This window comes from Notolepis coatsorum (assembly GCF_963971535.1).
Source record: "Notolepis coatsorum genome assembly, chromosome: 4".
NCBI lineage: Eukaryota > Metazoa > Chordata > Actinopteri > Aulopiformes > Paralepididae > Notolepis > Notolepis coatsorum.
The window spans coordinates 66,140,878-66,154,883 of NC_140168.1; the positions used below are offsets into that span (position 1 = coordinate 66,140,878).

At 41.2% G+C, this 14,006-nt stretch overlaps 1 protein-coding gene across 1 annotated transcript in view; it reads left to right on the forward strand.

Moving 5' to 3' along the window:
* stk3 (serine/threonine kinase 3) overlaps positions 1–8,534 on the forward strand; it is a 31,244-nt gene extending 22,710 nt beyond the window's left edge. Inside the window, exons 9-11 of the mRNA XM_084312888.1 lie at positions 1,649–1,850; positions 6,987–7,180; positions 7,804–8,534. Coding sequence (XP_084169014.1) covers positions 1,649–1,850; positions 6,987–7,180; positions 7,804–7,962 — 555 coding nt within the window. The 3' untranslated portion in view covers positions 7,963–8,534. The remainder of the gene's footprint in view (positions 1–1,648; positions 1,851–6,986; positions 7,181–7,803) is intronic.
* Positions 8,535–14,006: the final 5,472 nt, after the last annotated feature.

A 14,006-nucleotide genomic window follows, 5' to 3' on the forward strand; every position in this document is an offset into this window, starting at 1 on the left:
CTGTTCCAGCTGCTGAGGTCAGGCAGACGCCTGCGAACCCCAGCTACTAGGACAGAGCGGCTTAGGCTCAGCTTCTTCCCCCAGGCCATCAGAGCCCTGAACAATGAACATTGAGTGCCACAGAACACTGAACTATCCACACACAAGCACACATGAACACACACACGACACGCACGCTGTGCACGCTCACACACTAGCAGCCACTTAACACTTTAACATGAGCGGGCACACACTCATGCCGCACACTTATGGCTAGGCCTGCCGCGATAAGCAATAAATCGATTAATTGCCGCGATAATTAAAATGAATGCAATGATTTTGACGGGCGCGATTAATTGCTATTTGCGCGTTTGTTTTAATGAGGCGGAACCAGTGCCCCTTGTCAGTCACTCTCCGTGTTGGGAGGCGGGCCGCTGGCTTTACTACAGAGCACAGCACAGGAGCTCCGTGGGGCTAACGTTACCCCTCATTGTGTCTATTCTACTACCATTAACGTTACTCATACAAACAATCAATAGCGAGTTATATTGATCACGCTATGTACGATAGCCATGCTAAAACGCTAGCACAACATTAGCACCTAACCTAACAACAAGCCTTAACAAGTCAGCGATCTTTTTGCGAGACTAAACTCTCCGCTCGGTGGCAAATTGTGTTGATGTCGGTTTTGTTTAATCAATAAATGAGGCAGAATACACAGTGACTGTATCCTTTGTTTATTGCACTTGTGCCTGCTGCAAACATAATGATTATGAAATCCTATGCGAGACATTAAAGATGGCGGCTTTCTGTTTTCGTTCAGACTCTCCAACGAGTGACGCGTTTCTATTCTGACCAATCAGTGGTCTGCAGTGTTTCACGTGACTTTTCTGGTACCATTTCTACTCGCTTGGAACCACGACAGAGCAGGGACTAAAAAAGTACCCAAAAAGTACCTGATAATCACAACAATACTTCCGGTCCGGTCGGTGGGCTTCAAAATAAAAGTCTAAAACACCGGAAAAGACGGAGCGGTGGGCTTCAAAATAAAAGTTTTGGGAAATACATTTCTCAAAAAAAAAATTCTCTAACCGGTCGCAATAATATCGCTTATCGCGATATTTTCGGGGGCAATTAATCGCCCAGCAAAATGTGTTATCGTGGCAGGCCTACTTATGGCCAAAAGGAAAGGCCACTTTAAATTAGAATAACAGGAACAGTGTATTGCACTACCAAAGCTACCTAGCATGTCCTATATATATGCTCTGTAAATAACTATGTACAGATACCGAGATGTCACACCATGTTACCTGTTTATTGCACAATGTTTTTTTTTTTATTGGATTCTATATATGTTGTAACACTGTATTGCACATCGTTGCGGGCAAGACCACCCGCATTTCATTGTATACTTGTATGCCGTGACAATTAAAACTCTTGACTTGACTTGATCTCCTGTCCTTCACATATCCATGAGGGGGGGGTGATATCTGCCACACTATATATGTGTGTGTGTGTGTATATACACACACATACATACATATATATATATATATATATATACATGCATAACCCACGATATTGTAAAAGTCCATACCTTTGCATAGATCCATGACTGTATACCTCCCAGGCCTATCGTGCACCATGTCTCATGTCTCGTATCCCGTAGGAGGACGAGGTGGAGGTGGACTCCCACACCATGGTGAAGTCCGGCTCGGAGGGCGCAGGCACCATGCGGGCCACCAGCACCATGAGCGACGGGGCTCAGACCATGATCGAGCACGGCAGCACCATGCTGGAGTCGGACCTGGGCACCATGGTCATTAACAGCGACGAGGAGGACGAAGAGGACGATCAGGGATCCATGAGGAGTGAGTTTGACCATCAATGGATGCAATGCAACATCGACCTTCTTAAAAGGGAAACACCTAGCAATTCCAATATGTTATTTTCTCCATGGCGTAGAAAGTTCAATCCATATTTGTGAACATGAGCTGTTCCATTGACGACGAGTGGGAGACTGGTTTTGTGGACCGACAGAACGTTAAAAAAAAAAATTATACCCAAATGAGCTTCATTCTCTCGTTGTGGTCTCGTTTGGAGAAGCTCCATACTTAACCCTTTCACTACCACACTACCAAATGGTTAACCCTTTCACTGTGACAATACAGAAGGTTAACCATTTCACTGTCACACGACAGACTGTTAACCGTCTGTAGTGTGGTAGTGAAAGGTTTAACATCACACATTAGCATTTTACCACTCTAGTTTTGGGATTTGGGAGAGTTGTTCATGTTCACTAATATTTCTGGACTCTCTTAGATAATTTTTTTTTTATTAACAGTAATTTGTGCAAAAGGAGCCCCAACCAAGTACTGAGTGAACATACATGAACATACTTTTCAGAAGGCCGACATTTCTATATACAAAAGAAAAAATTATTTTTATTTTATTTTTTATTGGTGATACAGAATTTTGGGCTTTCATGAGCTGTAAGACATAATCATCCAAATTAAAACAAAGGCTTAAAATATTTCACTTGTGTGTAATGAATCTATAATCTACGAGAGTTTCGCTTTTTGAATTTAATTACTGAAATAAAATAACTTTTCCACGATATTCTAATTTATCAAGCTGCACCTGTATATAGCGATTTTCTAGACACTCAAAGCGCTCTCCACAATGTAGGGTGGAAATTGCCTCCTTCACCACCACTGGTAGCACCAAACCTTGGGCTACGCAGGCTCAATGGCTGCCATACACTGGCTCCAGGCACACATCACACTACACCAACCTTTTTTGAACCAAGATCTACTTTTTAATTAAATTTGCCACCTAGCCGAGAGCTACCAGCCCAAATTTGACCTACTCTCGGCTAGTATTAGTAGTAATAGTAGATTAATAATACCCATTCAATATGCACATGACAGAAAATATTATATGGCATATAATGTGCATATTGAATGAGTACGGTATATAATATAATATGATATTTTATATATCATTGTAACGGTGTAGTGTAGGAATTACAAGAATGACAAGAATGTTATTAATGAAATGAATGAATATTATCAAACTGAATTGTTTCTGTATACACATTTATAAAACAATCAAGGCATATTTAGCAATTTTTTATGCGTTCACATGCGCTTTTCAAGAATAAACAAAAACGAGATGCTTGTACATTTGAACATAGTTCCATGATACGTGGCTGAGTTGTACTGAGAAAGAGGCGCAGATCCGCTTCTACTCTGAGGCGAGATCCGCATTTATTTTTTATTAATGTCAGAGCCGAGAATCCCGCTTCACAGAGGTATGTTGATGCAAACGGGACAAGCTTTCTCAGCGCAGCATTACACAGCACTGGGTAGTCGTTCCGGACTGATATCCAGAACTTTACGAGGGCCTGTCTTTCAGTAGCTCGTCACACGAAAGATCGATCAACGCCTCCTGCTCAGACAGAGGGAGGCATGTTGCGAGCGTCATGTGCAATGAACGGATCTTGGATCCAGTTGTTCAAATTGTCCATGCTCTTTCTTTCTGGGAAATAATTCCATAATGTATCAATGAGCCCTTCTATGTGGCTACAGATGATGGGCTTCAAATCACCGTTTTAAATTCAGGATGCTTAGTTTCCAAATGCCGCTGTAATTTACTTGGTTTAAAGCTCTCGTTAGAAAGGATCTCGTAACACAAAACGCACTGTGGTCTTGGTCATCTTCTTGGCCAGTCCAAGTAAATCCATATGCCAAGTATTTAGGATCATAACTTCTTTTACTCCGTTTCATAGTAGTTCTGGTATCGCTACTACTAAATTCTGCCTTTCTCTTGCCAGCATTTGGAACACACGCACGTGACGCGCCGCTTCTGACAACAGACCTATCCATTGCGAGTATCCAGGTTAAATGAATCAACTTTATCATCAGCTTTATATGATTGGAAAGCCCCCCCCCCCCCCCCCCCTGGAAGTGCTTTAGTTACGAGATAGTGTCTATCACAAATATCTGAGTACACATTGATTCACAAAAGACCAGACGATATACCTGCACAGGGCTGTCACGCACGCTCGCGCATGCACGTCGCGGCACTTTGCACTCCTCTGACTCACAAAAGACCAGACGTGGCCTCAGTGATTATACCTGCGCAGGATGTATGATGTGTATTGGAATACTGTGCCTCCGTTGATGCAGGGGCGAGACATGGCAAATACACACAGCGGCCAGGTGGAAAACTCTATCTGAGTTGGGCTCGCAGATTTTCGCTTGATCTTTTTTTTTTGCCAATGCGTGACCCCACTGTCACCTACCTAAATAATCTCACGGTCTACTTGAAACCAGCGCGCGATCTACCGGTCGATCGAGGTCGACTGGTTGGGCACCACTGCACTACACAATGGCTGAATGGCTCAGGAGACGGGGATTGATCTGCCAATTAAGGGGAAGGGATGATTAGGTGGCCTTAATGTGACCTGATTGGGAATTAGTAGTTCCCCTTTAAAGAGCATGCAAGTGTATTCCTCATTTCTTCATGTTAGCCTGTTGGCTACATGCCTGCCTGTCACTTGTTCAGCTGGTGTATTTGTCAGTGTTTTAGTCTTTGTTGGTTTGTGCTTACTTGGAGTCTACCATTGACTGCAATACAATTCAAGTGCCACTAAAAAATCTCAAAAGTATTAAGCTGGTATATACATTGCAATTCCATCATAGCAAAAAGAAAATGCCAACAAATGTTTTCATGCTGCCGTGCTTTAACAAAGGAAGTGGTTTGCATGGAGTGAAAGCAGAGTTATATAATTTATGTTTATTTGTGTATATATTCAACACAAGCACACCATAATGATAAATAAAATGAATACCTGGAGCTGTTATTTGGAGGTATTGGGTAAATATTCCTGAGACGAGGAATGAGCAGAGCTAAAGTTGTCGGGGTAGATAGATTACTATCCAGTAAATGAGGCCAAAACAGTCCATAATGTTTTTTTTCCCCTTTTAACACTTTGAGTGCCACGCCGGGTTTTCCTTTTTACCCCCTTGATGCCACCATCCACTTCAATGTTAACGTTAATATCGCCTAATCTATGTTTTAAATTATGGCTGCCCGTCGCATTATCAAATCTGCCCGTCGCATTATCAAAGACTATTTTCCAGTCAGTGCTGTCAAGGCAGATTGGTTTTTTATCGCGTCATTTCCGTTTCAGAGCATTTAGAAAAGCACCCATTTTGAGATTAAAAAACAGCCCATTCTGGACCATTCTATGAAAATCGTCTTTTACTGGAATATTCCACAACGTTGATATTCGTCGGCCTTTTTATGAATTGTTTTCAAATAAACGCTAGATGATCAATATTATACGTGCACGCAAGCACATTCGGGCCGCGCACGGATAATCGCCGCGTTGATTTCCTCTTGGACTTTTACAGTGAAACCGAAAGAGCCCATTTCACAAAACGGCTTATAACTTCATCAAAATTAGTCTGATTATCCTAAGACTGATAACATAGATTCCTTACCTGACATCAGATGGTATCCAACTGGTATATTCCAATTCCTGATCACCATTCGAAAAAATCGATAAGTGTATAGATCCAACGCGATACAGTAGAACTCCATGATCAGCGGGGCTCAGAGGCTCCAGAATGAACTGTGGTAACCCCGGCTGGATCAGTGGACTGGAAAATGTGGAGTACCGGATTTTTTTCCCCATCCATTTTCATTGAGTCCATTCCAAAATCCCTTATGTCATCTGGGAGACGATAGGGTGCGCTTTTTTCCACATATGATCGCCGGCGGTGCTCGTGTATACTCGGGTAGGCTCGCGTGATGCAATATGATTTCAGATCGCAAAAAAAAATAAAAATCAGAGAAATCTCGTGAGTGGCTTTCAACCACATAAAAATAAACCCGAGATATCTCGTGTGTGGCAGTTAAAGTGTTAAAACCTGTGATAATGTTTTTTGTGTACTCTATTCTGAATGTGATATTGCCATTAAAGGAACATTATGGGAAATGCTCTTACTGTCTTCTCCAGAGTCAGACAAGAAGATGGATACAAATTTACTCTGTGCATTCAGTACCAAGCTATCTGTCTTTCTACTGAACACACAGAGAGGAAACTGGTATCAGTCTTCCTGTCTGACTCCGGAAAATACTGCATTTCCGATAATGTCAGCGTGTTCCTTTTTTAAAGGAACACGCCAACATTTTGGGAAATTAGCTTACCGTCTTCTCCAGAGCGAGACGAGAAGATGGATACCAGTTTCCTCTCTGTGCGTTCAGTAGAAAGCTATCTGGCTGCACGTTAGCTTAGCACAATGAATGGAAGTGGACATGGCCGGTTAGCGTGATATTTTTCCGTAGCCGGATTTCTGGCAGACGCTCTCTGATTGGCCGACGTCAGTTTCTACACTGGTTAAGTTTAGGCAATCTTCGAAGTTGGTTAAGGTTAGGCAAGTTCTTTCGACGGTTAAGCTTAGGCACTCTTTCGAAGTTGGTTATGGTTAGAGTTTGTCTTAGAGCATGGCGATAGAACGCCAGGTCGTTTGCAGGCTGTTTGACGTGGAAATGGGCAAAGACACAGCTCGTCACGCTATTGGGCGCACATGTCACATGACCAGAAACGTCTGCCAGAAATGCGGCTACGGAAAGTATAGACACGGCCGGTTAGCCTAGGCATTGTCCAACTAACACCTCTCCCGAAGGCTAACCGGCCATGTCCGCTTCCATTCATTGTGCTAAGCTAGGCTAACGTGCAGCCAGATGACTTTCTACTGAACGCACAGAGAGGAAACTGGTATCCATCTTCTTGTCTCTCTCTCTGGAGAAGACGGTGAGCTAATTTCTGAAAATGTTGCTGTGTTCCTTTTTAACTTTGAAAATTCTAAATGAGACATATTATTGATACAACCTCAAACATAATTGCACTTAAATAAATGGAGCATTAAAAAAAATGTATTACAGCCATCGTGCCTTTTCTACTGTCATGAGTTAACGGAGCCCTTCCCCCGCAGGACACGCCACCTCCCAGCAGCCTCTGCGGCCGTCCTTCATGGACTACTTTGACAAGCAGGACTCCAACAAGGCGGCGCAGCAGCAGCAGAGCTACAACCACAACCAGCCCCCGGAGCTGCCAGGCCTCCACATCCAGGCCAAGAACGTGTTCCCCGACAACTGGAAGGTGCCCCAGGACGGAGACTTTGACTTTGTGAGTGTCTCATCCAGTCAAAAGAGTTTGCGAGACTGTAGATCTCTGCTTGAAAGCGGATCCATGCTCCCAAGATTTCCTGCCGTCGTTTTTTGGGGAGGATTTTTGTTTTTTTACGGTGCTTAGAATAATTTTTTTGATTGCATTTCTGCTTCATTCGATATGGCAGTTAGATACAGGGGTAGAGAGAAGAGGTGGTAACATGCAACAAAGGTCCTAGGCTGGATTCAGACCCAGGATGTTGCGGTTACATAGTATGCGTCCTATCATGGTGAGCCACCTGGACGCCCCTCGTTTAGACAGACTACTGCTCTGATAGTGGATAGTTCACAAGGGAGACATTCTTCATCGCCAGGGAGGATTCTGCCCTGATCTGCCCCCTAGTGGATAGACTTTTCAACCCTCATGGTACACTCATAATATGCAGGCAATTATGTGAACAATGCCGTTCACAACACAGCGGCTTGTCTACTCGTATGCATCGTTAAAAGCAAGTATACTGAGACCTTAAGGCATAACATTTATAGTCCTGAACTCTACAATCAAAAATGAAAAATTGCTTTAGCAAAATGGGGTGTGTGTGTGTGTGTGTGTCTGTCTGTGTGTGTCTCCACCACCGCCAGTTGAAGAACCTGGACTTTGAGGAGCTGCAGATGCGCCTGAGTGCCCTGGACCCCATGATGGAGCGGGAGATCGAGGAGCTGAGGCAGCGGTACACTGCCAAGAGGCAGCCCATCCTGGACGCCATGGACGCCAAGAAGCGACGGCAACAGAACTTCTGAGTCGCTCCCCTTCTGCCCCTTTTATGCCCGGGATGGGGGGTCGGCGGAGGGTAGGGGGTTCCCAAAAGCCCTCTTGGCGCTAATAACAAGCGAGTCTAAAGCCTTTTGTTTCATGGACTGAGAAGAGCTAAAGACGGTCTTTGTGGTGTGGTGGGAAACCCGTGGCTGTTCTGACCCAGTACTGTCTGCCTGCTGACCACATTCTAACCTTGAAGCCAACTGAGGGACAACTGGCTATTTTTTTTTATTTATTTTTTTTTAGACCCAAAGTATTTTCTAACGTTACGTCCGTTTCAAAAACAGTCCTACGCATTGGATCATTTCTGTCTAAAACTGTTTTAATTTCGTTTCTGAGAAATCCTGTTACCTTACCATTCTGATTCCTCTCTCCAGAGATGGCACAGACGACGCCCCTCTTCATCCCACTACAGTCCTACCGCTTTAGCTCCAATAGTTCCCCCAGGAGCTCCGTAGTTCCCCTTGTTGGGGACTCTGGGCTGTGAGCGGTTCCTCTGAAGCTTCTGCTCTCAAGAGTATGAATGCCGTATTACATATACATGATGGTATTATTATGACGCTCTTATTTCATTGGAAACATGAGGGCGGGGGGGGGGGGGGGGGGGGGCGATACAGAACATAAGGAAGGATGTTCCACTGTGACACCTTGGGCCTACTACATTCCACGAGCTCACCAGTAGTTAGTGGAGGTCTACAGTAGGGGTGTCCATTATTACCCCCCCCTCCCCCCTGTGGTCATTTTATCTTGAACAGTTTTTTTCCCTCCCTCCCATTTAATGTAAATAGTATACAGTATAATAAAAAACCCTTTTGAAAATGTCTGCAACAAAAGCTGTGGCAATTAGTCCACGACCAAAGACAATCGGCGCTGAAGAAGTTGAGTGCCTTAAAAAAATGATAAAAAAAAAAGCAATGTAACAAAGCCTGAGTAGTCGAGATGAATTACGCCTAAGTCCCTATACTCGAAAGTGGATTGTGAATCAAATTTGGGACGGTTGTCCAGTGGATCATGCATGTCTTATACTGTCTGTGGATCATAACCCAGTTTATCAAACTATCTTTTCCCTTTTTATTTAAGTTTGTATTGTTTTTGTTTCTCTTCATGTATGATCTGAGCCGCTTCATTCATCCAAAGCATTACCTTATCTATTATGCAGGACTTGGGCCAATATCTGGTCTCCATGTAGTGCCTCATAACACACGTCCTCATTCCCTGTTCTTTTCTGTAGAGTCCAGATTCACCCACTGTTAAAATCCTATTACCAGCATAAGAACTTATACCCCCAAGTCCCAGAACACCTTTAAAGATTTGTGTACAATATACATCACTTCATAGTCATATAGTTGCTTGGGTCCTAGTTGATGTTGTGGCAGTTAATTGCAACTTATAGACACTGTTTTTTCTTACATTTTCAAGAAGACTAATGAAGGAAAGGCAGGCATTTTTACTGATTTTAGATTGCTGATTAAATGTAGTATTGGATTAGTTGATGAAAAGCTATTATTAGTTTGCTAAGACTTTCTGTATTGGAAACAGTCTTGTTACATTCCAAAAAGATTCAGAAAACACCAGAGGAACTGAATCTTTTAGGACTTTAAAAAAAACATCACCTTTTCTCTTAACACCACCATCAGGCCAAATTCGATTTTCACATTAGTATATCTCCAACAGCTGTCATTCCAATATTTTCTAATTTGCTGTGCACATTTATGACCCCCAAGGGCAAGAATTCTATTGATTTTTGGTGACCCCATGACCTTTCCTCTAGTCTAGTGCCGCCATCAGGCCAAACATTCAATACTCAAATTAGTGTATCTCCTGATGCGTTTTCCACCAAACTTGACAAATATTGGGGGCATTTGTCACAAAAGGTAGATTGAGATGCAGGCACATAACCGCTATGTCTAATATGTCTTGTTAACCCAGTCAGAGCATAAACCATAAATCTCTCCTGTGCTATTCTGCTCCACCTATTTCAAAAGCCAGACTCGAGGTGTGATATCGATGAAGGAAATGGTAGAACATATTGAATGCTCCTGATCTGTGTGTTATATCTATCAGAAAAGGCTCTTTTTCACCTTGAGTTTTTTTTAACGATGTTGTCGTCCAGGTCAATGATTTGTCTTGTCGGTGTAAAATCCTTTATCTAAATCAGGTTCAAAGGCTGAGTTTTATCACTTAGTTTGGTAACATTGATCAGAGTTTCTGTGATAACATACATGTGAATGTTTTCATTCAATCTCTCAAGCAATCTGGTTGGACCCACACTTAATTATGATTCAGTGATTCTTCAGTGACAATGTCAAACGAATAATGATGCCAAAATGAATCACCTAAACCGTTGAGCTGTATTTACAGGAATGACTGGGCAGAACCCTTGTCCGTTTCTATTTTTCTTATCACTTTATTTTTACTTTAGTACATTCAACTTAATGGGACCAGGTGGACCATCGCTTCCATAGAAATTGAGATGCTAGCCATGAATTTACCTTATGTCACGCATTCACAAAGCTTTTTCTTTTTAAATGCATTTGGCAACTTAAACATTTCTCACTTATTTATTGAATGTTCTAAACTTTTGCTGTTTTAAAATAAAATTCCCCTTTCGTTTGTGACACTGGTTTAAGAATAGTAGCTAATTTGGCTGTTAATATTTTTGCCTTTTGTCAGAAATAATATGTGGCTTGTTTTGGACTATGCATGTTTTTATGATTGTTTGCTGTGTAGTGGGAATGATATATTGTTTTGACTGCACAGATTAGAGTACTGTTGAACTGATGTGGAAGCTGCTGTGTTCAGCTTTTAACAACAATGTTCCTCTGTACAAACGACAAGCTGAGTTCAGTAACACAAGACTGAATATGCAAGATTACGCCATATTCTGTTTTAGTGATATGGAAAACCTTTTTTAGTTGTAGTAATTTTGTTTCTTATTTCACTTTTTTCCCCACTATAGGGCTCAGGAAGTGGGTGGAAGTTAGATGGTTGCTATGGATGCTGGGTGCCATTTTTGGGGGATCACTTACATTAATTTGCATTGAGAAATTGCTAAAACTGCTAAATGTACAAACGGAGGAAGAGGTGGAGAACGAGAAGGTTGAGTTTTCTCCTGTGATGGTCGTGTGATCCGCTTCTCGACACACATTCAGTGGGAGTGATCCTCTACAAATGGCGGCTTGCCCCAGGAATATGGCATCAACTTCACATTCCCTATGTATATGTTACGACTTACGACTTGAGGGTGAAGAGTGGAATGTAACCGGATGTTCAAAACTCTAACTTATTATCTTTGTTCTATTTTATTATGTTTTTAAAAGGAGCGAGTAATAAAAGGTTCCATATAGGCACCGATACTGCACTGTTTGTCTATCTTTGTCAAATAGAGTATAGACTATAGGCGTAGATCTCCCAGGTGACCATATGTCATGTCATTCCAGAAGCATTTTATATTAACCTAAACATAAAAACCGGGCCACACTCACCCCGAAGTTGTTGAAATGGTCCCAACTTCTCAAAAAGTCAATGGAGAGTCTTGTCTGTTTACTGGGTGCTGAATGCCATGATGAATCAAATGCTACTTGGTGTGAAAATAACACATTTTACGTTATAATCAAGATGTCAGCCCCCAGTCAACGGACTCCATTGAAATGTTGAGAGGTTGGACCAAGCTTGTTTCAGTCTGTTAGTTTGGCCGGCTGTGATATGAAGCAAGCAAAGCATAGCATACATACAGCCAGTGAGGCCTACATGTCAAACATCTTTGCCCAAACAGGTTTGATTTGATTTGATTGGATGTTTTTTTATTTTCGTATCTTACATACAGGTGTATGCCCAGCCCATATGGGCTTACAAGACACATAACAAGTATATAATAATATACTTGACCAATTACTTGACAAATGACATTGACCAAGATGGCCACAAGAACAAGAAGGCTGTCAGTTTATCGTGTTAATTAGATTAATTAATTACACAGCAAATTATCACGTTATGAAAATTAACTCAAAATAATAATTATTTTTTTCATTCCATAAGAACGTAGAATACACATTTACAGACTTTTTTTTATATGGTCCATTTGCATGTTCTTGGTATCTGATTCTAGGGACATCTATGGATCTCAGGGAATGTATTCCCAGTGTCAGAAATACTGTGTCTGTTACTAGTAAATTGTAATGAACCAAATGAGAATATCAATACATTTTATTTGATCTTTGACTGTGAATAACACCATCATGCTCAAATTGACCAGACCTGAAAAATCTAAGCAAATTAATCAATGGAAGATGATTAAACAGGTTTTGTAGATACAGTACTATGAGGGCTGATGTTCCACACTACTGGTTAAAATTACTTACTTGTGAGTAGTACGTTCGTTGATAAAGAAAAATAATGTCCACAGCCGCTCCAGTGTAAAACAAAGATATCCAAATGGTTTATTTCTCTTCCACAGCGAAGTCTTTCTTTACAGAAGTGGTCCTAAATCTATTTACCTAAATATTCATGTCACTACTACAAGGTAAGAAAACTGTATTTTCCCAGTCTCCAAAATCACTGCCGACTCGACACATGAAAATTCCTCCACACTGGAAAGCCGAAAATCTATGTTGTTTAGTCTATCTGTTCAGTACAGCTCAGCACGGTTTCAAGATGGACACTGACCTGGCTGAGAGAATTGCTGAATATATACATACACAAATGTTCTAGAAGGTTCGGTCATGACATCACCACAAATGTTCTAGAATGTTCGATGTTCTAGAATGTTCGGCTATGACATCACCACAAATGTTCTAGAATGTTCGGCTATGACATCACCACAAATGTTCTAGAATGTTCGATGTTCTAGAATGTTCGGCTATGACATCATCACAAATGTTCTAGAATGTTCGACCATGACATACTGTGACATCACAAATGTTCTAGAATGTTCTATTATGACAATTATATAATACAATAACCTAAATATATAGCTTTGGCTCCTACAAGTATACTGAATCTGCCATCCGGACACATGCCATTTGAAATATGATTATAGAATATAGAATATCAGGCATAAAATGGTTATGCGATTAAAATGCGATTCATTAGATTAATTAATTACAAATCCTGTAATTAATTAGATTAATTTTTTTAATCGCCTGACATCACTAAATAAAACGTAATATAACACAAGCTGTACGACTACGCAATGTATATAAACAAAGAAACAAGAGGAATTCAAATACAATTATATAGGATATAGTGTGTTTTGTCTTAAGTGCCATGCTTTCTCCAAAAAAACTGAAGATGTCCTCCACAAAAAAACAACTCAACATACAACTCTCAAACAACCAGTGCTACCTTTACTGATATTATCCCTCAACATATTGAATAGATAATATTATATAATTGTTCCTCCCATATTTTTTTGTCTTATAAATAAGAACAGATTCAATTAAAAAAATTATTTAAATGTGCTATAGATAACATTTTTATGCCACAGCTTTTAGAAAGGTGCAGAATAAAAGTATTGCCGACCCGGTTTAGTCAACTTTTTTTACTCTCTTGGGCAGAGATGTTTGGCATTGCAAGCTGTAACATAAAGCTAGAAACCAGAGACTGAGGGGAACCTGGTTTGGCCAGAGCCAGGGTATGGCGATATTGTACAGTACTACCTTATCAGAGTGAGTCAAATACGTTTTTGTTTTCGAAAGCTCGCTGTCCAAACTACAGCTCTGCGTGGTCACTCACACAGAAGTCATAAATCAAGTGCATTATGTAACCAGAAAAAAAGCATTTACACCTGTTACTGCCGTAACTATAATAATACGAGCGCAGCTCATATATTGGAAGAGACTTAAATCAAATACATATTTTAGGGTAGGCTACGGACTACTACTATAATTACTGACTTGCATCGTGAACACGTCTCCCAAATGTTTCCTCAAGCTCATATCTGCCAAGCCTCCCTAAAAAGTGAAGAAAGCTCAATGCTCCCGTTTAGTGACAGTACGGTAGAAGTCTTTCTAGAAAATGTACAGTATTT